This window comes from Xenopus laevis, chromosome 8L (assembly GCF_017654675.1).
Source record: "Xenopus laevis strain J_2021 chromosome 8L, Xenopus_laevis_v10.1, whole genome shotgun sequence".
NCBI lineage: Eukaryota > Metazoa > Chordata > Amphibia > Anura > Pipidae > Xenopus > Xenopus laevis.
In genome coordinates, this window is record NC_054385.1 from 62,100,662 (window position 1) to 62,126,962 (window position 26,301).

General features: G+C 37.0%; 1 protein-coding gene across 1 annotated transcript in view; it reads right to left on the reverse strand.

The window, feature by feature from the left end:
* atp11c.L (ATPase, class VI, type 11C L homeolog) overlaps window positions 1-26,301 on the reverse strand; it is a gene marked incomplete at its 3' end in the record, with an annotated part of 65,043 nt that overhangs the window by 19,159 nt on the left and 19,583 nt on the right. The window contains 13 exon segments of the mRNA NM_001087355.1: window positions 114-271; window positions 612-767; window positions 2,087-2,284; window positions 3,440-3,590; window positions 4,663-4,744; window positions 5,569-5,633; window positions 6,000-6,047; window positions 7,514-7,617; window positions 9,054-9,182; window positions 10,021-10,128; window positions 11,455-11,535; window positions 16,338-16,427; window positions 21,554-21,673. Of these exon segments, the coding sequence (NP_001080824.1) occupies window positions 114-271; window positions 612-767; window positions 2,087-2,284; window positions 3,440-3,590; window positions 4,663-4,744; window positions 5,569-5,633; window positions 6,000-6,047; window positions 7,514-7,617; window positions 9,054-9,182; window positions 10,021-10,128; window positions 11,455-11,535; window positions 16,338-16,427; window positions 21,554-21,673 (1,490 nt within the window).

Here is a 26,301-nt window from a genome sequence, read left to right on the forward strand (position 1 = left end):
GAAGCATTCACGGTTACAACCAGCAGGTGGCATGTACATAGCCCCAGTGTGTACCTCTGTGAAGACAAAAAGCAGTTCAGCTTGGAGTTTGTTACTGAGCTTTGACATCTTACCTCTTGGCTCCAGTCACCAGGGCAATTTCGTCAGGAGAAGAGGAGATGTAAGCACAATTATCTGTAGATGAAAAACTTGGCCCATCAGTATGACACTCTTCCTTCATCTGCACTGTGTGGCACAGGCAAAGAGCCCTTAAAAATAACTCTTCCCGGTCCTATGAAACAGAATGTGCTGATCAGTTTTGAGCACAAGACTTGGCATTCATCATCCATAGTGTATGGTACTTCTTGCAGAAGCCTCTTTATCTGGTTCTCCTACTGGCCAGATGGAACACACACAAAACTAGTGACCAAGTCATATTGGGGGCACAGAATGTTCTCTCAGCACATTTCCATTTATTAAACATGAGTGGAATCTGTTTGCTTAACCTCTGGGGGATAAGCAGCAGTAACTAGTAACTGGGGGTGCTGTTAATTTTACATTAATATAAGACAGTTTAAGATTTAATTTTCAGACAATTCCTATAAGCTACGATTTAAGGAAAAGTCCTTTACCTGGGAAGCTTTACCAAAACAAACTAAACCATCAGTTAAAGGCAACCCATCCATCACATCTGTATTTGCGTATTTGTGGCCATCAATGCAACACTCAATGAACTCCATTTTATTTTCTGTGAGTGTCCCAGTCTTATCTGTAAATACATACTCGACCTGAAAGGGAACAAATGTAAAAGTGTTAGAGCACTCAAATTATGGGATTACCATTGTATTATTGCCTTATTTCAGTACACTAGGTGTTAAAAGGTGTAGTTCACATTTAAGGTGACATTTAATGGCCTTAGCAAGATTTAAGTGGATCTTCACTTATTTGTTACAGTTTATGAATTATTTGCCGTTATATTCTGCCTCTTCCCAGCTCTCAGAAAGGGGCCACTGACCCCAGTAACCAAAACTACTACTCTGTGAGGTTCCAATTTTAATGTAATGCTTTTATGTTACTTGTGAGTACTTTTCTTTCTGCTCAGATACCTCCAGTCTTTCATTCAAACCACTCCTCGCTGCTAGGGTAAATTGCAACCAGATAAATGCTAAAATTCCAAGATAAAGAGCTTCTAGACAAAAAGCTAAATAAATAATTTATAAACCAAAAATTGTGTCAGAATATTGCCGCCTACATCATACTATATTTAAATCAAAAACAGTTGGTTTAACCCAATACTAGATGATATGATGTCATTGTTCTTGATTTAATTTTGTTCACGCTTTCCTTTTCCTTTCTTTTCATCTTCTCCCCCCCCCTCTTTTTAGTTCCCTTTTTTACCAAGTCTTCTATAATAGAGTTAATTGGGGAATGCTGGGAAAATTTGCCAATAGGTAGTTACCTATAGCAACCAATCAGCGATTTGCTTTTTAAAACCAATAGGTAGTTACCTATAGCAACCAATCAGCGATTTGCTTTTTAAAACCAGCTGCAAGTAGAACAATGAATGCAGCAAATTGATTAGTTGCCATGGGTTACTGCCCACGGCAAATTTGCCCAGTGTTGATAAATACCCCCACTGTCTATGTACAGACAATATAGCTTTATATTGATTGCATAATATGATCCATTTTTTGATGTTTCTGATATATTTGTACTACATACACATAAGCAATGTTGTTAAAATCTACGGAAAATTCAATAAACTGCAACATAAAAAAACGCAGAAAATCACTGTAGGGTTTTTTTCATCAACTGGAAGTCACATTTTTTATTTGAACTTTAACTAACTTTTTATTTGAACATTAACTTGTTTTTTATTTGAACATTAACTTGCTCTTAACTTGAACATTAACTTGCTTGAATGCTTCAGATACACCCCCATTAATCATTTTAGGTTTTTAGCTGGTAGAAATATTAACACAAATACTAAAAAACAGCAATTTTACGTGCATGAAGCTATACTCAAATCCTTTATCAAGTCCTCCTTATTAAGTTTCTAATAGGACCAGTGACTGTTAAAGCATAATTTCACTAAAAGGAACCTTACCTGCCCCAGTTCTTCATTAAGGTCAGATGTGTTAACCAAAGCTCCTTCGTTTATTTCCTTGTCAAACATTTCCATATCCCAAGCAATGAAGAAGGATCCTAGGAATTTCTGCATTTCCACAGTAACATACATGGATACTGGGATGATGAAGTTGAAAAGCACCATGAACGAGAGGAAGTCTGTGAACATTTTCAAAATCTGGGGGGGGAAATATAAAGAGAAAACTAGGAAGAATGACCAAGAGAAACACAAGGTTTACAAATAAAACTTTCATTACCACAGTGAGGGAAGTAGTGTTACAAGTACTGTTCTTAAAATATGTAGGCTAAATACACTATAAAAAAAGAAATTCTTTGCCAGCTGTCAAACACAAATCAAAGAAGAATATCAGAAGAGAATATGTGCATATACCTGTATATATGTCCATATATCTGTTTAATCTGTTTAACAATCCTGTATGTACTGTATGTGTGTCATGTATGTATGTATGTATGTATGTATGTATGTATGTATGTATGTATGTGAGTGCCACCAAGTATCTAATATGGTTGTGTTTTTTTACTATTACAGCTTTGCCATAGCAAACCAACTCTGCTGGGAAACATATTCACAAGTAACAAAGCACCTGTGTTACACAGCACCTAATTTTTTTTAAATTAAAAATACACTCCTGTATGCCCTCTATTCTTAGCTTTTGACCTGTGGTGTGCCACTCTCTGCTGCAACATGTTTAAATACTATATCAAAAACTCAAATTATTAAGCACTTCTAATTCAATTTAAACAACTTTCAAACACACCTTGAAGAACACTCCTATGATACACAAAACAAAAAAATCTAGTTTAACCTATTGCGGCACAATATTCAACTATGACTTCCATTCACTTGTTTCCTGTCCCTGTTAAGTAGGGATGCACCGAATCCAGGATTTGGTTCGGGATTCGGCTTTTTACAGCAGGATTCAGATTCGGCCGAATCCTTCTACCCAGCCGAACCCGAATTTGCATATGCAAATTAGGGGCGGGAGGGAAATCATGTGACTTTTTGTCAGAAAACAAGGAAGTAAAGAATGTTTTCCCCTTCCAGCCCCTAATTTGCATATGCAAATTAGGGTTCGGATTCGGTATTCGGCCGAATCTTTCGCAAAGGATTCGGGGGTTCGGCGGAATCCAAAATAGTGGATTCGGTGTATCCCTACAGCAAGCACAAGTTTAAAACTCAGTGCTAACCCACTGTAGGAACACAGATTAATAAATATCAGCCTGAAATATTTTCTGAAATCAACATCTGTCTAAGCTAAGCACAATCATTCTTGCACAATTTTTGGCTGCATTCTCAAAACATGCCATATACCTTGAAGGCCTCCTTCTCCTTGCGGGTTTTATCATTGTACCATGGCTCATCATTGGCTGGATTGCTCTGCCACAGGTACTTCAAAGAAGTGCAGATGGTTGCTTTGGAGACCAGTATGCATAAATATACTATTAGAAATGCATTTATGGATCTGAAAGGGACAAGAAAAGACTGTGAGGTCGCTGCCACATCTGTCCATCATTGAGAAATTAGAGAGTCATAGTGCCCGGAAAATGGAGTGATGGATTAAGCTTGTATGCATAGTTACAAGGAACCTGAAAACATCCCAAAAAACTGCAGTGTAAGTGGTTTTAGTGCAGATATAGACCAAGGGCCCCTTTAGCTCTACCTACACATTTCCCTATTTACAGTTTATTTTAATATCCACAAACATAGGGAAGAGAATCACTTGACATCCTGGGTCGGCCCATACAAATAGGAATAACATCCAGCCAGTGTCTCATTGAACAAATGTGTTTTGTAGAACCATAGCCAGTGAATTCAGATAGAAGTGAGTGCAACTTTATAATGAGCGATGATTCTGGCAGAGAGGCAACACAATTTTTTTTTATAATTAGCTAAGCCTATTTCCACATTTACCTTCAATTATTCTACAGTTTCCTCACGTTTGAGGAAATAACAGCAATAATTTCCTAAAACGTGAGGAAACTGTAGAAAATTTGAAGGTAAATGTAGAAATAGGCTTAGATAAGTATAACACCTATACACAAATCATTGGGGAGCTCCAAAGTACAGTGGAAGCATTAAACTACAGAAAATAATACTGAAATGTAAGCAGTTAATAAGATACAGATCTTGGCAAATCCTAGGAACAAAGTGTCAAGGCTCCAAATTCACATTCTTGGCACACTGTTAACTATCTACCCTTCTCTAGCTTCCAGCTACATTTCCATTTTGTTCATCTCTGTTATAACGTTGTGAAGAATGAGAACAAAATGGAAAAACTAATTTGCAGGCACAGTTTCAAACATTTAATACACATTAATCACTAGTAACTATAAATCACATATTAACTATACCCAGCACATTGCTTCCATTTGAGTACTTTATTTTTGTATTATGTTTTATTCATTGTATTTTACATCATTGCTCTTTATAGGGATGCTGGAATTCATTTATGAGAGCAGGTTAACTGTCCAAATACAAAGCCACAACTATGCACAGGAACAAATAATGACAGATGTTTGCTTAGCCAGGCTTACTTCTCAACAGCAGAACGTTTCTGGGACTTTCCTTGGTAGTTGAGTGCCATTTTGGTTTCCATGCCAGTATATACAGCAACACCTGGGTATGACATGAACACAGTTATTGCTATTATACAGTATACTTATAATTTTGGTGGCACTTTTGTGGATCTGTATGTAAGCTATAAGTCAAACTGCATCTGACATAGAACAGTGCGCACAGGGATCATCTTACTGTCTCTAGTTTTAGTGATCATCTGTTAGCATCATTCCTTCCTACTTTTTTGGGTGCATACAGTTAACAGATAATCAGAAGTACCATTATGCACTGTTTGCATTTAGTGCTAGACACATGCTAGATGGTGATTGGTAGCAAAGTTAGATTACATTAAGCATAGTAGAAACATTAACAATAAACCCAAAATCTCCTATTTTACCATAACCCCGTCCCCTGCAATATGCCAACTAAATAATAACCACAGTCTGGTTCAAAACAGGACTAAGGGATCCCCACTGGCTGTGTTTTAAGAAGAATAAGTGAAGTATTATCAAATCAATAACCTCTTAGATGGCTGGTTTTGAACAAAGGTCTGCCTTTCATTTTAAAGCAGTGCCGATTCCTGAATGCTATTGAAGAGTAAGAAAACAAGACTGACAGGTAATGTAGCCTATTCTTTGATTCTCTTGAGTCTTGCCAGGTCAATAAAAAATGCTTTTTGACACCTTTATTTGGCAAATGCTCTGGCTGCCCTTTAGGCAACAGGCCTTAAAAAAAGAACTGCAACAAACGTAATGGGATTTTAAACAATAACAGAAATAATGTTTTGCAGGTACAAAGAAACCAAAAACAACCCATTTTTATTTGCAGGAAAAAGACACTGCTTGTGCAGATACATCATCAATAAAAGGTTTTGAAATTTGTACCGTATATCTTCTTTGTATTTTTTAAAGTCGCTCCTTTAAGCAGCAAATTTTCCGGACCCAAAGACCTAAGCAGTGGGAAAAACATACCATTAAAAAAAGAAATTAAATATTTGAATTCCTTTAAGACTATCAATATAACCAACACTGCAAGAACAGTACTTAGCATCAAAAATAGAAAAAGCCTAAAAGTAAATGAATATTGAATTTTCTGTGGTGTCTACCCACATAATACAACTCCAAACACAAAGCAATAAATAAATAAATAGACAACTGGGATTTCAATAATCAGTTAAATATAGTGAATCAGAAACAAGCATAAGGGAATCCGTCTGTGTTATTTTTGAAGCAGGACCACTGCAGAAATTAAATTAACTGAAGTTGATAATTAGAGGCAGTGTTAATTTTGTCTTTCTTACAAGTTTATACCGTACCTTGCTTTGACATCCTGGTTAGTGTTCACATCTATTCTTCCATGAAACCTACAAAATATAAAGACTGCCATCACAGATGTGACACTGAAGGGAAATACAACAGCCAAGCAACAGCAGATGACCAATTCCAATGAACATACAGCATGTACGTTTAGAAATCCCTGCTGGTGATAGTTTATAACAGCCAAAAATGTCTAAATAGTTAGTGCACTTATATTATGCTTGTAACAAAAAAGTATTGCATCAATTCCATGCAGGATTCTAAGAAAAAATCGAACAAAATTTCAAACCCAATAATAAATACAGGTATGGGATCAGTTATCCAAAAAACAATTATCGAGAAAGCTCCGAATTACAGAAAGGCCGTCTCCCATAGACTCCATTTTATCCAAATGTTTAAAAATTATTTCCTTATTCTCTGTAATAATAAAACATTACTTTGTACTTGATCCCAACTAAGATCTAATTAATCCTTATTGCAAGCAAAGCCTACAAGTTGGGTTTATTTAATGTTCACATGATTTTCTAGTAGAGGTATGAAGATCCAAATTATTATTATTATCCAGAAAACCCCGGGTCCCGAGCATTCTGCATAACAGGTCCCATATCTGTACCACAAACTTTACAATGTTTTTTTCCTCTTAGTTTTTATTATTTGACAACCTGAAATCTATGGTGCACTAGAATAAAAAAAAATAAGCTTTTATCGGCCTGTGTATGGCCACCTTTAGTCATCAAGCATGACCAAATCTGATGTAAATGGCACTGGTTAGTTGTTAGTTACACTTAAAAAAAATATCATCATTTGGAATGTAAATATGCATGCTGAATGAACTGAGAAGCTCGCTGCAACTGAAAAAAAAAGTACTTTTCTGCTCTTATACTTTATTTATTAGTTGTGCAGGTCAGGAAAAAGCCAGCAGCACACACAGAGTAAAATAATATCCATGCTGGCTGCAGCTTTTAGCAGCAGGCAAATGGCTAAATTCACTTGTGTGGCTGCCAGCAGACACATGCCACAGGGGGCACTGCAAGCTATTTGTAGCTACTTTCTTTCAATGAGCCCAATTGAAACCACTGCATGGCTGCTATTAACGTTTTGGTAAGCAACAGTGATCTTTCTTAGGGACAAACAGAGACCTTCCTCAGAGTTTGTGTGTTTGTCTCCGAGGAAGGTCACCTTGCATACAGAAACACTGGGGTAACTTAAATAACACAGACATATTTTGAAGTCCTGTAAGTGTAGCACATTGTCAGCATATGCTAATATTATTTACAAAGTGATGTGGAAGGTTCACCTCCTCATTCATTTTGAAGGGTGAGGGTTATGGTGCTGCAAATGGGCACATGTACACAAGGCAAAATAAAGCCACAAGTCATCCTATTTTTAGCATACACAATTGAAGCAAATGGATAGCTTGTAAGTCATAAATCATTGATGTAAGTCATAAATCATTGATGGATCCACAAAGGTTTGCTCGACGGTCCTCAAAAGAAGCCACCAATCTACTTACTTGTATAAGTCAGGCTGAGGCTGTTCACATTCAATGGTGGCTGAAAAAGCATTTAGATCTTCATAAGAGCCCATGATAGCAGTTTCTGGCACAGCATGATAGGTCTAGGTAAGACCAGAAAACACACAGTGAGTCATTTCATTTTACACTGTTCAGTCAGTCGGACAACTATATGCCCAGATCAAATACATTTTGGCTCATGCCAGCAGGGCTTAACTGCACGATAAGAAATCCCTTGATGATTTAGATCTAATTTTAGATTCTACCTCTTGCATTTAGCACAGAACTGTCAATGATGGAAAACACCATTAAATTCTAACCCTGCTGCTGAATTTTTGTTCTATTTATAGGACAGTCTGAAGTTCCAATTTGGCCTGGATGTTAAGTTTTATTTTGACCCTATCATTATTCATCTTAAAGCCAGAGGCTAAGAAACATGCAGTTCTGCTAAAACAATGCTAGATTTTAAAGTTGCCTAATCTCAAAATATATCTAAGATGATCACAGATACTGATCACATTAAACAGGGCTGCAGGTTACTGCACATAATGTATTTTAAATGAAATGGTGATTTTTTTTTATTTAAGATTCTAGTGGCAGGCCTTGCACTGCTCAGCAAGTACTTTATTAAGGACGCTCCATGAATTCAGTTTTAGTTTCAATTTGGTGCAAGTCATACAATGTCCACTTCACACTGTTCTCTTGAATCAGTATATTCACAGACAACATCAGCCACAGGATTCTTTTAAAATGCCTTTATTGGAACATGGGCTCTGACCCGAAAATTCAGCAACGTTTCAGACTGCCTTGAGTCTTTTATCAAGCTGGCCTTAAACTGCTGTCCAGTGTATGTGATACACAACCCACTTGAAATATCAGCATCCTGATTGTAAATATAGTGCAGTGGTTATGAAAATCCATTGGGTAACATAGACTTTGGAATATTTCCATGAGACACAATTAGTAGTACAAATTAGTAGTCCCAGAAATCCTGTGGGAGTGGGTGTATAGCCACAGAATCAGTTGAGGTGTCTAGGCAAAGTTCAGATGTTAAAATCCATGAAGGTGGCAAAAATCTGGCAATTGTTCATAATCCCAAAGGCATAAACATCACTTCATGTCAAAGCCAATAATCGAACATATTTAACATAGAATTCATTCTTATGAAACATAAATGAGGGTCTCCAAAAGTAATGTTGTTACCCACCACATTAAGGAAGAGGCCCAGATGCACTGCCCTGAGCCCTCAGCACGGGGAGCAGACAAACAGAAAAATATTGTGGAGCAGGCACTCAAATGAAGGCAATCTTCAACCAAATAGTTGAAGCAAAGTAAAAAGATCTATTGCTCCACAATATGTTACAGTGATTCTTTACCTGATGTTTGGGACCCAAAAATGCCCACTCCTAATTTTTTTAACAAGTGTAGTGTAACAGTATATTATACAAAGTTTTTGCCGTACCACCATATAACTTTGTAAGCTGTTAGTTTAACATTGCAGTGGACTGGAGCAGTAGGAGCTGGTCTTAAAGAATGATACCTTAAAGTTGGACTCCCCATCAAGGCTTGCTGTTGTAACTGTACAGGTCCCATCCCGGCAGCTTGTAGACAACATGACTAGATCACATGGGAAGGTCTCATTGTCTCTGACTTCCACTATGTCGCCAACCTGCAAATATTAGATACAACCAAGCATATGTTCATGTATTCCTTAAACCATTATAGACCAAGCATATTATAACCAAACTCCTTGAATGCCTTCAGCTTAAAAAACAGCAATTTTATCACTCTTTTGCAAAATGTATAATTAGCAGAGGTAACTTGGCCGTTTCCAAGTTAGAAGTGTAGTTTGAAGGTATGTTTAGGTTACAGTTTTTATATGCACTGAGACTTATGGCACAAGGAGTGTTCCACCACTGACAGCTTGGAAAACATTGGTGGTCAACGACAGGTCAATCACCCCTATCTATATCCAGACATTTTTTGGATTTTACCATTTTTAATTTTGATTTATTCACTTACTTGTCATTATTAATTGTGGCCACAGAACGGTTTAGTTACCTAGTAAGTTGCCATGTAAAACTAGGTTTTAGGGCAATTGCACACAGATTTTTTTATCCCCTGCAATAATTCTTGTGTACCAGAGGTGATAAAAACATAATTTGTTTCCTTCCCACTGGTTAAAATACGAATCGCCAGTGGGGTAACATACACAGTACGAAGTTGCCTAAAGTTTCCTCACAAATAAAACTTTGGATGACTTTATAAAGTAGTCGTGCCACGTATGCCACCCTACCGGTGATTCAATTCTAGCCAATGTGCAGGAAACAAGGGACGTTTTGTCGTTTGCAGTATTCAAGATATTTCAGTGCCCTAAACGCACAAGGGTTAAGATTAAAGTCAAAGTCCAATAATTTAAGCACCAAGTCACTTCTTTCACTATAATGGAACAATCGATAAAAGCTTGGATATTCAAAAAGTTTTCTGTCAACGGCTGTACATGTCACCTTAATTTTTTCACTCTCCTTTTTGACACATTTGGAACCCTCAATAATGTAGACAGTGCTTTTATTGACTTCATGGTCTGCTCGATGCCGCAACCAGTCTTCATAGCCCTGTATGGAACAATTTACATACAATAAACATAAGCTCTATTAGTGTGGCTATTGCTAATATTGACAAGAAAAATAATAATTTCATGTTGTGGGATGCAAAACAATAACATTTTCATAGCAATCAAAACAGCCAAAGTAGGATGCATTGATCTGTAATGTAAGAAGCCATTCTGGTTTGAAAATCCACTATAAATGGTAGAGGATTCACCATCTAGAACAGCTCATTTCCCCTAACCTCTAAGCCTACCCTCTTATCCAACTTCTCTAGCAATACATTTCTGGTTGCCAATAAAATAGCATGCTTAAAATTAGGGTTCCCTTTGAATGATTGATTTAATAGATGTTACATATTAACCTATACTTAAAACTGGCCTTTATTGTTTTCCAGTTATTTTCTGGTTATCTGGTTGCTGGGGACCCCAGAAAAAATAATACCCTGTAAGACTACATTATTGTTACTTGATACTGCTTATTCTTTTATAAAGGCCCTGCACAGTAGATATTCCAAAATGACTGCTAGGGTAAGTGGGGACCTAGCAACCAGCTAGTCAATTCCAAACAGGAGAGCTGTAAAATAGTAACACATAAATAAATGAAGCACTAACTGCATTTTGTCTTAGACTATCATTTTCTACAACGTAAGGTCGTTTACCTTAAAATGAACTTTAACAAAAACATCAGACATTGAAACATGAGGCATAGTTGATGTTGTTTACTGTTGCTAATGTAATTTGTTGTGGATTTGAGAAGAATACCATTTCCCAATAAAAGCCTAGTGAAAGCATGCAGATTTCCAGCTGTGTTTATTCCAAACAGCCATTCTCTTTAGCTTATAGCTCAGCAACAGTTAAAGGTCTGCACATGCCTTACTCTGCTCAAAGTAATCTTTAAAGAGTCATTGCATTCTTTTGTACTTTATCCCTGGGAAAACAGACCCAGACAAAACACCAGAAACTGTTGTTCATGATATAAACGTTGTCTTTCAGATAATTAATAAGCATAATGACGGCATGCATCTTTTTCTGATTTGAAGCATTTGTCTTGATGCATTTTGTTAGAAATGTGAAAGCCCTCTTGTGACATCACCCACACTGTGTGCCACAGTACGGCATGAGTATACCATTACTAATGAGAAAATAAGGGATCGAGTTGTTGGACTTGTGTAAAAAACAGATCACGTTTAAAGTCATACTTATGCAGAAATATTCAAAAGGGTTCACAAACTTTCAAGCACCACTGTGACTGCAATGCCAGAAACTAAAGGAACCAAGACAGTTAAGCATTATACCATTAAAAGGCCAGGCGCATAACTGTATACAAATTTACCTGTTTAATGGCTGTGACAGTAATAACAAAAAAGAGAGGAAGGCCACTGGTTACTGGACTTGTTGGTGTGTCTACAATAGCCTGTTGGAGAAAACACAGTAACGTCATTGACTCCTGCAATGCAAGACAGGCAGCTTTGTTTTCAGTTCCACAGACAACAAGAGTAACAGAACACAATGAGAACTACTGGCAATGATACAAATAAGAAGAATAGGCTGGGAATGAGTTTCTAGAAGAAAATATTTATGTTTTGAGTTTGCTTAAGAACTGCAGATATTACAGATGAAAGGAGAAAAATAAAATCCAGCTTTAAAATACAAATGATGAGTTTATTATGTTTTAACCCCCTTATGTTGCAAAGTGATTTAATGATTGACAAAGCCAAGCCACCCACAGGCTTGAGTCTGTAATTCAGCTGCTTTTTGAATAAAGTAGCTCAGGGTAGTACATGTGGCAGAAGCCATTGGGCTGCAAGCAAAATCTGCCACAATTCTCCACTCTTTTACATATGGAAACTGAAGTATTGCACAATATCCCCAGTTCAGCACTCAAGGAAACACAATAGACAGACTGTGATGGAAGCATTATATGACAAGCATTACGCGTGTATAGGTAGTTTTAAGTTGCTGGGAGGGGGACAATCACTAGGGAGCCATATAATGAGCTAAGTGACTTCCTGGCTGAGTGGTTTATATCGGCTCAACGCTGCCTGGAAATTCACTTGCACTATTGATCTACAAGAATTAATACTTAAAAGCATTAAAGGGGAAATATGTTCTCTCCAATAGTTGGGTAAACATTTAATTTATCAATATATGTTAAGCAAAACACATAGGTCAACATAAGGAGCCTTACCAATCAGCATATTTCCGCTTAATCATGTAATTGCTCTGGTTCAAACCATCACACAATTATTCCTTAATTCCTTAAACCATGCCTTCTGGTAGCCAGGTTATTGTGAACAATGACATACTTGCTTAGCTTATCAAGCAATACATTTCTAATTAGCTTTTGTGCCAGCACTTGTAAGGCAATTTTATTGGAAGCCTATGGAGTGATATTTTGGGTATTCTAATACATTTTGCTACTTAAAACAGTGACTAAAGCAACTGAAACAGCCTGTGTGTCTGGTGGTCTGATGTTCCCTAACTGGTGACTCTTCTGAATCTGTCCTGAAGCAAACATGAAGGTGCGGCAGTGAGCAAGCCAAGGACAGAGATGCATTTTAAGGACACCAAAGTTCAATTGAGAGAGGAAGTAGGAACTAGAAACAGAAACTGAGTAATTGAACTGAGTGGCAGTCAATGATACTGAGAAATAAAGGAAAGGTCAGTGTTTGTGCAAGATAGAGGAAAAAGTAGTAGCTAGAATAGAGAGCACAGGAGAGATATACAGTTTTGCTGGTAACTAAATGCATTTTACTGGTGTAAGTAATTTGAGCATTTTGCTTGCATTAAATTCCTTCTGGGTCTCTGTGCACATACATTCCTGGAGTGGGTGTATTTTAGGTGGGGCAATGAGGCAACAGAGAGCTCAGTGCAACATTTATGAAAATAGTTTGTTAAAAACTGAAAATGTGAATAACATGGCATCACTTCAAATGATTCATGCTTCAAATGCTAAAAACAATTCAGCAATCTAGAATAACCGAGTACAGAAACAAGCCGAAGGTGACCTAGTTGAACTAGTTTCAATGCTACTACCTGTGTGTGCACTTTCCAGAGCAAAACTTAAATTCTAAACACAAAAGAATGCTACAGATTTAGAGCAGCTCTGCATGACCTGCTGCCCATTAGTTTCAGGTTTTCACTCTTCAAAAGATTTAATCCACTTTAGTGGAAAGCTTAGTAGTGTATGTAAGGATCATTCAAAAATTGATTGCACCTTTTCAGATGGACAACAATAGCCAGAGACACCATTAGACCTCTGATACAGCTCCTGCTGTTGCACTGGCTCACAAACTGATCTGTGGTTTAGTCCTCTAGTACACATTATGCATACAATCAAAAACATAATAATATTTAAGGTTGCTGCTGTCACATGATGATATATTGTGCACTTTTGAAAGGATAAGGTTGCTTAAGATGATAGCATCTAGCAGACTAAACATGATCTGCATCTGAGCATCTGATTTTATCCTAAATAACCTTACCACAGGGCCCATCAAACATTAAAGTGGACACTTCACCCCCACAACCCCCACTATGTACACAGACAAGCAGGACAGACTCATCAAAATATGGAGCAAAAGGCAAAAATCGAGTTTGAGACCATAAAATGCAGGAATCTTTAGACCACTCCCCTTTTTAACTCCCTTTAGCAAAGACCAATCCATCAAACTCAGACATGGCAGTAAGATCACTGCAGAAAATAGTCAAAGAGTGCATTATAAGTATTATCCTTTGACAATAAGGATTCTAGGGAATGGGAGTAGAAAAGAGAGATTTAGATATATCAACACTGGTTTGCTCTGCAACATTTTTCTTCTGTTTCCTCAAATTTAGTGAAGTGAAACAATCCCAAGCACCAGTGTGTGATTTGATTTTTGCCATTATTCCAATACTAGTAACAGTAAGCACAGTGAGCAGTTTCTTAGTCAGTATGCAGCCATTAATCCCTGCAGAGCATGGTCAAACTCAATATCAATTAGTGGCATCGGTACAGGCCGTCAATAGATATAGGAGCTAATAAACATTAAAAAAGGTTTTCTGCTGGATCACTGCTGTTTAAAGTGACTCTATTGCAATAAATATGTATATGCCAGGAAATGATTTGCAGCCATAGCGCTGATTCACATAATATCAATGAGTCTTCTGTGCCCTTTGTAACAGTTTTTCAGGTATAATGCACAAACTGGCTTTGGTGCATGAAGCCTTATTTGTTATAAAAACAGCTTGCTTCCTTTTTCTAGTTTTTTTTTATATATATATTCCTTTTTTTTTTTTTATTGGTCACATTATCACATTTCAGTTATGTGCAATATTTTGCTACTCATAAACACTAAAAAATAATAAGCATACCAATAAATGAATAGGTAAAATATTCTTCTGCTTTTATAGTTAGGTATTTAAATACTTACATATTCCTTCATTGAAAGGGGTGGTTCATCTTTAAGTTAAAGGGATCCTGTCATGGGAAAACATGTTTTTTTTCAAAATGAATCAGTTAATAATGCTGCTCCAGCAGAATGCTGCACTAAAATCCATTTCTCAAAAGAGCAAACAGATTTTTTTATATTCAATTTTGAAATCTGACATGGGGCTAGGCATATTGTCAGTTTCCCAGCTGCCCCAGTCATGTGACTTGTGCCTGCACTTTAGGATTGAACTACTTTCTGGCAGGCTGGTATTTCTCTACTTAGGGTCAGGCCACACTGGGCGTTCTGGGGATATTTGGACGCCTGGCGACTTCGGAAAATGAATCGCCGCGTGTGATTAGCGGCAGCGTTTTTTTTTTCTTTTCATTTTAGCCAGCACAGGGTGAGGGAAGGTCGTTTGGGGAAATTGGTCGCCGCAAAAACTAGGCGATTAGTCGCCAGGCGACCAAATCTCCCCAAAACGCCCAGTGTGGCCTGACCCTTAATGTAACTGAATCAGTCTCAGTGGGACTTGGATTTTACTATTGAGTGCTGTTCTTAGATCTTCCAGGGAGCTGTTATCTTGTGTTAGGGAGCTGCTATATGGTTACATTCCCATTGTTCTGTTGTTAGTCTGCTGGGGGGGAGGGGAGATATCACTCCAATTTGCAGTACAGCAGTAAAGAGTGATTGAAGTTTATCAGAGCACAAGTCACATGACTGGGGGCAGTTGGGAAATTGACAATATGTTTAGCTCCATGTCAGATTTCAAAATTGTATGCAGGTATAGAATCCCTTATCCGGAAACCCGATATCCAGAAAGCTCCGAATTACGGAATGGCTGTCTCCCATAGACTCCATTTTATCCAAATAATCCAAATTTTTAAAAATGATTTCCTTTTTCTCTGTAATAATAAAACAGTAGCTTGTACTTGATCCCAACTAAGATATAATTAATCATTATTGGAAGCAAAACCAGACTATTGGGTTTATTTAATGTTTAAATTAATTTCAAGTAGACTCAAGGCATGAAGACCCAAATTACAGAAAGATCCGTTATGCGGAAAGTCCCAGGTCCTGAGCATTCTGGATAACAGGTCCCATAGTATAACAAAATCTGTTTGCTCTTTTGAAAAATGGATTTCAGTGCAGAATTCTGCTGGAGCAGCACTATTAACTGATGCGTTTTGAAAAAAACATGTTTTGCCATGACAGTATCCCTTTAACGTTTAGTATGTTATAAAATGGCTAATTTTAAGCAAGTTTTTCAATTATTTGCCTTCTCACTTACCCTTTCTAAAAGCAAATGTTCTATAGGCCTAGACATTTATTTTTGTGATTACTTTTATTATTATTCATCTTTCTATTCAGGGTGTCTCCTATTCATATTCCAGTCTCTTATTCAAATGAATGCATGGCCGTTAGGGTCATTTGGACCCTAACAACCAGATTGTTGAGATTGCAAACTAGGAGCTGCTGAATTATACTAAATAACTCAAAACCACAAATAACTGTTGCAAGTTGTCTCAGAATACCACTTCCTGCATCCCATACTAAAAGTTCATTTAATGTGAACAAACCCTTAACTGGTAGCAATCAGAGGGACAAAAATCATCATATTTTTATTTTTCCTGTGCATATGTCTAAGAAATATTGAGCAAGATTTTGATAATTATACAGATAAAGGGTTCTCTGTCTGTTGCCCCCTAACCACGTTAAGAGACAAAAGCCCTTACAGCACTAGAACAGTTCATTTTGGTTGAGTAAATATATATTTTTTCTGTTGAAAAGTAAAATTGTAACTTACCTGAATAAGAAATATGATGAGAAAATAAAAATTTGCAATTCTTCTAAACTGCTCAAACAGGTTTTTGGGGATAAAGTTCCACACGGTATACTATTAAGAAAGAAAAAAATAGTTGTTAATGCTCAAATATTTAGGTTATTAAAATGCGTGTGGCTCTTGCAAAACACAATAAATCAAGCAACAGTTAAAGATATACTCAGCCTATACATAAACAAATAATGTTTAACATCTATAAACTTTGAAATTATGTTTCATGAACAAAGAAAAAATTCAAATTCATATATTTCAGAGTTGAATATCTAATCTGAGCTTTGAGTGTAACAGATAGATCTAATTCTATGACAGTTAGTTATTCTTATGGAAAACCAAGGCACTCTTTGTGAAAATGGAAGGTAACTAAACATTCCCCCTACAAACAGTGTGGGATTAAATAAATGCTGTACATTCTCGTGACCAATAAAAACAATGCTTTAATGAAATGACACAACTTAGATTGCACTGTACCTTTCTAACTGCCACACTTTGTTCTGATTAGTAACAATTTACTAACACCAATCGATAGAGTGTATCATAATACTCAAAATTGTGTGTGTAGATAGTATTAAATATAATGTTAATTAATCTGAATGATTCCTATAGATTTCAGTTGCATCTAAAAAGTCACATGAACTGAACAGCTCAGGTAGGGAAAACAATATGGCAACACCCAGTCAGGCTCAGACTAACAATATGGAATAGGCCAGAGGGGCTGCTGCACAACTGCCGGACTGGTGCTTTATACTGGACCTGTTTGTATTTGAAATGTCAGCATCTATTTTGAATTTCAGTTAAAAATATACTAACTTGCATGTCCAAGATAAAAAAATGCAGAATAAATGTATTACTCATCTTTATTTTATGTCTCTCTCATCTTCATATTCCAGTCTCTTATTCAAATCAATGCATGGTTGCTGGGGTCATTTGGACCCTAGCAACCAGATTGCTGAAACTGCAAACTGGAGAACTGCTGAATAAAAAGCTAAATAACTCAAAAATCACAAACAATAGAAAACAAAAACCCAATGCAAATGGTCTCAGAAAACCACTGTCTACTAAAAATGAATTCAAAGGCGAACAACTCCTTTAATTATGAACAGCTCAGTGTTACGGTTACCAAACTTTGTCCATATTTTGCATGTATTATTTTCTACTCCATGTTTTCCAGCCAGATTATGTTAAAAAAAATATGTCATACAAATAGGTTTATAAAATGCCCTGCCTCATCCAGCCCCGGAGTCACTAGCTGAGCAGCCCTATTATAGTTCTTAAAAAAGGGAAACTAAACTTGCGGCACTTTTACTGCTGTGGTTTAAAGCTGGAGTGCAAAACATCTGCACTTTGCTCAGGTCAGAGAGAAGACAGGCATGCTTATATCTAAAGGGAACTTGTTACTGTAAAGATAAACGAGATTATATAATTAGTGTGATAATAGGAAAACTGAAACATTTGGAAATGGCTTAGTCGCGCTCAAATGCTTAACTACTTGACTATGGATAATGGGTTTACGGATAACAGAACATTTACATTACCAGTAACATCTTTCTGTATACAGCGGCTGTGACCTACTTGGATGTCTAGGGAGTGCCTATTAACAAGTGAGAAAAGATGCCCAAAATCCTTTTGCTTATATAGTATATATAGTTTTAGCAGCAAACATTAATGCTGCAGTGAATAGACATGGAAGTAATGCTGTGCTCATTCAATAGGCTCATCGGCAGGGCAGCACAAGAAAAGCCAAGGCCTCTGAGCAAATGCAGGTGCCTTTTCTACACTGTGTCAGCAATCCAGCATCTGTCACACTCAACTGATGAGAAAGCTGAGGAGAAATGAAAAATACAAGCTGCTCTGAGGGTTTTGGGTCTTATTTTGGAAAAAGATCAGTCAGCAGGGAGAACAAAAAGAATACATTGACAGAATACATGGAGGAAAAAACAAAGTGGTCACATTTACAGAAAGGAAACTATGATTCACAATGAACATATTAGTATCGCAGAAAGGCTCAAGGGAAACTGTCCCATTTAACCCCCGAATCACTGATAAGACGTCCAGCTGTTGCTTAACTCTAGTTTCCTATAGGCATAGTCAGCATTTGGGAATGCCACAAATATTAGCACAAGTCTCTGAACATTAGACATGCAGCTTCTAACTTACCACGAGCATTATAAACAGCTCCCAGCCCTCAATTCATTTCATCTGAAAAGTGAGCAGTATAAAATCCATCTCTTTGCAAACACTAACATTTTATTTCTAGAATAATCATTGTTGTAATTTATCTGAGGTGCAATAATAATTTTTCTGAAGTTGATCATCCAAAAGGAAAAACTTGAATTCCTCATGACCCAAACCTACTCCTCTAACAGAAACAGATGGAACACAAAATGGCCATCCAGCCAATCATTATGCGGGAGAATCTCTCTACAAACCTTTACCTTCATCTGTATGCGGTCAGCCTCATGCTTCTTTATACTAAAATCATATTCCTAGTTAAACACACCAAAAATTCAGTTTTATTTTTTTGTAGAACAAGGGAAACTGCCTTTTTGTTTTTATTATCCTTTTTTTTTTTTTTTTTTTAAACCGTAACATATAAATATTAGCATTTAATAATAGCAGTGTCATGTTTAGGAGGCGTAACTAGTAACCTCACCCCCCTGAGCTTGCATCATTATCTTAAAAGGGCTTTTTAGTATGTTATAGAATGTCTTATTCCTAGCAACTTTGCAATTGGTATTTATTGATTTTTTTATATAGTTTCCTAATTATTTGTCTTACTCTCCTGCATTTTTCCAGCTTTCAACTGGGGGTCACTGATCTCGTAAGTCACAAAACTATTGCTCTATTTGCTAACAATTATTATTACAGTTACTTTTCATTCTTTGTATTTCTAGTCAGTGCCTTTACTATTCATATTCCAGTCTCTCGTTCAAACCACTGTCTGGTTGGTAAGGTAAACAAGACACTAGCAACCAGATAGCTGTTGAACTTCCAAACTAGAGAGCTGCAGAAGAAAACGATAAATAACGGAAAAATCACAAAAAAATGAACAAAAATTGCAAACTGTCTCTGAATATCAATGTCTATGTCATACTAAAAGTTCATTTATGTAAACAGCCCCCACAGTGCACCTTGTACAGTTATGGCAGCTGTGACTAGGCTGTGATTGACAATACCCATTCATTTCCCCATGCCCATTTTTGGGCATATTCTGCTTCTTTGCTCCTTTAAAGTTCTATATGACAACTTACTGATCAGTGTGAATAAACCACCATGGGGCTGGATAAGCAGGGGATTCAATTTTGAACCTTCGGTCATTTTAAAGGGTCCACCTTCCAACACTTTTTTTCTCAGATAGTTCTCCAGAAATAAACACTTTTAAAATAACTTTCTATTTTCTATTTGTGACCGTTTTTCTAATATTGAAGTTTACAGTTTTATTTCTCACCTAATTATATCTTTGTGACGCAGCTCCCAGGGGGAGGGGGTCACCGATGGTGTAAACTGTTCTAAATTGATGCATGAGTTGATACATTTCTTACCTTTGGCAGAATGCCTGAGTTTCTTTAAAGACAGCTGTTAGAATTGATACAATAGTTGCTAATATTCCACAGATGTTGCTGAGAAATGTAGCAACTAATGTAGCAAATTGTAACTTGTAAATTGTGTTCAGAATCAGCCCTGAGCTGCCAAACTGACATACAGGAAATTAAATTCTGGAAAAACTGTCAAAAATAAGGCTCATTTGAATAGTTCAAGGGCAACAATTTCCTAAGGCCCCTGAAATCTTGCTTATTGCCTAGCAATGAGACAGAACATGACAGGAAAACAACTGAGAGTATTTTCTGCTAAATTCCTTGGAAAATTGGGCAAAGTTGCAAAAGCTCAAAGAATGCAGCCCTCTCATTAGTCTCACCACTCCATCCTAAATACTGTACAATACCTTTAACGAACAGTACAGTGTAAAAATAAAAACTGGGTAAATAGATAGGCTGTGCAAAATAAACAATGTTTTAGATATAATTAGTTAGCCAAAAATGTAATCTATAGCTGTAGTGACCGGATGCCTCAGGCTAATGGTACACAATGCAGGTGTCTGTGGCTCACTAGGCATATTTGCCTCTAGGTAGTAATCAATAGCAACTTATCAAATGTTTGTTTATATCTAAGGGTTTTTTTGTTGTCCTTGTTAAGGGCAGAGACACAAGTAGAGATTCCGGGAGATTAGTCGCCTGGCGACAAGTTGCCTCTTCATCGGGCGACTGAGCTAACCAAACTGCCTTCCGGCCGGCTAGAATCTAAATTACACTTGCCTCACGAGGAAACTTTGGTCGACTTCGGAAAACGAAGCGCTCCGAGTGCCATCCCACCAGCGATTTTGATTCTAGCTGGCAGGAAGGCAGTTCAGGGAGATTAGTCACCCGAAGAAGAGGCGATTTGTCACCTGGCCACTAAATCTCCCAAATCTCCACGTGTGTCTCTGCACTAAGTAGGAGCCATTTACTTTTGGACTATTTTTATCTTTATGATTCCTCAGAGCAAAACTGTGATTAATTCAGTGAATATTTGACTTGGGTGTGTCAGTAGCCCTGGGAATGCAAATACAATTTTCACATTTTGTGCATGCATCTCAACTTAAAGAAACAACGCCAGTAACATCTTCATAGAAACAAACTTGGGCACAAACTGGCACCAACATTACAGTGCTAAAATACAACATGCAAGTGAACATTTAAAATACTCTTTGGAAATATTATGCGTAAATGTCAGAGATGAGAGCAAACTTATTAACACCAACTACTGCAGTGATCGGTTCATCTCCCTCCTACTGCTGTTGTTGAACCAAAACTCTTAACAACACCTGGCTGCTAATATTATACAGATCACAGGTGGTCCCAGTGCACATTTGGTTCAGGGCCAACTCCTTACTGCCCTTAAGCTATAGATGATCAGCTTCTTATACCCAAATCAGCTTGAAACTAAGTGGGATTATCATTTGGCCCCTTCATATTCACCTCCATAGTACCCCATAGGTCCTATCGGCAGTTGCAGCCTCTACCGTCCCAGCCGCTAACAATCTTGAAGTTAACCAGGGTTACTAGTAAGTTATCACTGTTCTACAATCTTTCCATAAAGTTCCTCTGTGTGTCCACAAAAGGAACAAGTAATTGAATTAGGCAAACCTTTGAAGAGACAATCCTATTATCACAGAATTTCGGTTGGATATAGGCATCGTTATCTGAAGCTGGCCGAGGTCCAACATACACAGTGCGAGTTCCAACACGGTTTTCTTCTCCAGGACACTGCCAATAAAAGCAAAGAATACTTAACTGAAAGCAGCGACATTATATTTAGATCAATGCAATTATTAGGCAACAGTTAAATAACAATTTCTACTTTGGAAAACAGCTATTTAAGAGATGTGTGCTGCAGTGAATGGCATAGATCACTTATTTTTGTTTGTGGGTTTAATCTTATTTTGGTAGCCACATATAAGTATGTAAATTGTAGCCAAGTTTAAAGGGATGGAAAGTCATGAGCAAATAACAAAAAAAAACAAAAATCTGTCTCGAAAGTTATAGCTTAAAGGGATACTGTCATACGAAAATGCATCAGTTTTTTTTAAAAAAAATGCATCAGTCTGCTCCAGCAGACTTCTGCACAGAAATCCGAATCACAAAAGAGCAAACAGATATTTTTTATATTTAATTTTGAAATTTGACATGGGGCTAGATATATTGTCAGTTTCCCAGTTACCCCAAGTCATGTGACTTGTGCTCTGATAAACTTCAGTCACATTTTACTGCTGTACTGCAAGTTGGAGTGATATCACCCACCTCCATCTCCCCCACCCACAGCAGCCTAACAACAGAATAATGGGAAGGTAATGAGATAGCAGCTCCCTAACACAAGACAACAGCTGCCTGGTAAATATAAGAACAGCACTCAATAGAAAAATCCACGTCCCACTGTGTCACATTCAGTTACATTGAGTAGGAGAAACAACAGCCTGCCAGAAAGCAGTTCCATCCTAAAGTGCTGGCTCTTTCTGTAAGCACATGACCAGGCAAAATGACCAGAGATGGCTGCCTACACTCCAATATTACAACTTAAAAAATTGCTGGTTCAGGAATAACATTTTATATTTTCAAGTGGTCGCCCCTATTCACTTTGTTCCAAACATCATGTGATGTTCTCAAATAAATGGAACACAAAAGTGGCGCTACACATGTATAGCCCCTCAGATGGTTTTTATCAAGTTGGACTACAGGCTGGACAAAAAAATATCATACAGCTAAGTCTGTGTGTGTGTCAACCCGATAAGAGGATTTGTATAAACGTAGTTTATTTAGTTAATGTAATAAATAAGGATACTGTACACAACACCTGTTCAAAGCATTTAGTAAAAAGAAAAAACAAAAGTTTGGCCATAATTACTGGCTTTACTAATAATTTCAGTAGTAATAAGTTTGTTACCAATTCGTGTTCCAGCCAGACTTTTGCACCCAAACTAAAAACGTAAAGAAGTAACAGGAAGCAGGCTAAGCTGTCCAGATGTGATTGAAGTGAGTGAGGAAAGCACATTTGGCACACTACATTCATAATTTAAGAGATGAGAACATCCCAGGCAGATGGGAGGATGTCTGCCTCTGTGTTTAAAAGCTTGATGGAAACAGTTTTGTACTGTTTGGATGCAGCTGAACAAATGGGGATCAAGCATCAATTAAAACACGACAGAATAAAGATGTGCTTGTCTTTATTAGAAGCTGAGGGGTAATGTTCGAAGGACTGTTGTGCCTGTATTTAAAGGACAAGAAAAAGGTTCAGCATAAGCCCAACTCATTGATCTCATCTTGAATAAAGGGGTATATGCTGCCCTTTTGAGGGATGATTCTTATGAACTTCTCTTACAACACAGAATGCACAGCATAAAAGGCCAGATCAGGGCAGACAGGCACTCCATTGGAGAAAAGACCACAAGCAGATTTGCCCATGCATATTCTATGTAGCAAAATACTTTCAGCAGAATATTCTCAAGTAAATGTTCCATAGCTTCAAAAGCCTGTGGTTTGTGACCCATGGACATGCAACCAATGTCAAGCAGAACAAATATTTACTGACTGATAACCACTTGCTGTGATCCTGTGACAATGACACAAGTAGGATCCACGGAGCATGGTGGAACTATATGAGATTTCTTATTAATAATATAACAACCAGCATTATAATAATAAGGATAAAATAAAAAATAAAAAAAACATTGATAAAATAGCCCCCTTGATAAAGAATTGTAAATAAAAAAAAAAAATACATCATAAACGGTTACAGTGGCATCTGATAGGTAATCCTGCTTAATGTAGTTACTCTCAACATACTATGGATATGTGGTCAACTCTTTTGTGATTAAAGCTGTCGATTTACAGAAGCCAGAAAAATTTTAATTTGCTATAGTGGGTTCACACCGAGGGACTGGACTGCCCTGTCTTTTTTAATGGAAACGTGAGTACAGTATATTTTTAATGATATAATTAACCTTTAATAGTAATTTAGTAATAGTATTGTAATTGTATTAAGTGCTTTTAGTGCAAAAGGTACTTTTTCCTTTCGGAGTTCATTGTCATTTATCCTGCCCTAGGGGAGCTCCCTACTGTACTTTGCTGGTGGTAAATATTAGGCAACTTTATATTGGCTGTCTGTATTTTTTTTTTTTTGGACTCCCTTTTGTCTAGTGAGTAAAATAACTTTGATTGCATTATGTTTTACTGGCTGGAGAAAAATGAAGTAAATGTAAGTCCCATAAAATAAAATAATATAAAATTGCAGATTCACATAAAATATTCATGTTAATATCTATACAACATTTGAAATTGTACCCAAATGCCTGTATTTAATGGCATCAGTTGTTAAACCTGCAAAGCGTTTATGCTTGCAAACAGAACTGCCACCTCATATTTGTAAATGCAAAAATATACACATAATATTTACATTCTAAAGTTAAAAACATCTCATAAATACACTGTCTAATCGAGAACACATGATTTTCATTGCACTCTTAACAAAGTTGTAGTACACAGAGATATGGAAACGCACTGTAAAATTGCGGTTATCCTATTCTTCGCACTCAAAACCAGTTCATACCGGAGGAACAAAAACAGCAGTCTTACCATATAGTGCCAAAACTCCAACCCTAATTCATCTGGTAACTCCATAGCTGGCAGAATTCAAACTCTTCAGCATATGTAATCCTAAAATATTTGTGAAGCTAACTCTGGAAACTGCAAATCACTAAGTGGACAAAGGTCACTAGTGCAGTTAGTAGACTGTTAACTATATACAATGCCAACAAAAGCAAAAACATTTAGACTTGTATGTATTATGTATTAAAAAAACTGTGCATATATGAATATCAATGGAAAATGAAATATATTTATAATAATTTACTAAATAAATACTTCCCAGCAGGCATAAGCACTGTGTGTAATAAGGCTCAAGTATTAGAACAATCAATTCATTGTCAATATAACCAGAGAGACCTGTTTTTTGGCCTTGTGGCTCTGAATTCTGCCCTTACTTCTCAAACAGGCCATACCTGCACAACCCAGGGATACAATAATTATAGCTTTAACCTGTTTGTAAATCAATGAGTAAACTGAAAAGTACTCACCTATTAGGGCTAAACTATATGGGCAACTTTAGTAGGACCAACCAGATTTGGAGTATGGCCAGTAAAAGGTTACTTTATAACTAATAGGACAAAAATCAATATTGGAAGGGCAGTCGTAGGGGCAACCCTGTGACCATAATAGGGTAAAATACCTTCTTGAAGGCCATCAAAATGTTGCTTTTGACAAAACTATGCGTAATTGGTTATGATCAAGTCACAGGGGTGATGAGCCAACAAAGGCTTACATGAAGGAGTTTACACAGTGTGGCCCATTTTGTCTATTGCTAGTATGGCCAACGGTCTGCTTATTTAGCTGTCTGGTTGAACAGGTGGAATTTCCAGCTGTCCAAAAAGTACCTGATGATCCCGCAGGACTGAAATAATTTCCCACATTTTGCCCAGAGAAAGGAAAAAATGATCAAATCCATGTGCTATGAAAAGCTTTATAAAAATGTTTAGTTAGAGAAGAGATGGATTAGCAACAGCAGAGCAAATAAACACCCATACAATTGGTAAATATATATTTTTAAAAACGTGTAAAAAAGACCTAGTAAAACAGAAAAACTTGATACAGTACAAAAAGAAAGTAACGCCGATTATCACATAAGTAGAGAGCAATTTACAGAATTCTGGGCACATAGTGACTCACTACAGTGATCAGGCAGAAGTGTATGATACGTAGACAAGTCCATATGGCCAGCTTAAATAGACTGTTACATTTTGCAAGTGCTTCCGACCTCACACACATTATTATGTTGTAAAAACACAGACAGCCCAAAGGATAACAATCAGTAATCAGCACAATGCAAATTTCAAGACAATTACCAAGACTGTGTTGTGTCATCCAGTGGTAATTGCCCTAACAGTTATTTATCAAAGTGAGAATCATCCCTAACAGTGAATTTACCTAACTGCCCATTGTTTACAGAAAAAAAATGTACCACATTGATGGGGCAATACTTCAACTCAATGAATAAGGTGTATGGGCAGCTTGCCCTAAAATGAACATTTATCCGTGATACATGTACAGGTATCTTTTGACAATTTGCAAAAAGATATTCTAATTTGTCTGTTTTTGATAACTTTCAGAATTAACCATTTCCTGCAGCTTTGCAACACTGAGTCAAGTAACAAACAATGGACAGTGGCTTTTATGGTTAAACTTGCGGTCCCTACACTGTGAAAAAATATATAAGTTATGCACACAGGAAAATGTGTTTACATTGAATTGAAAGTAGCACTAGGTTGTATGGTGAGTGACACCCT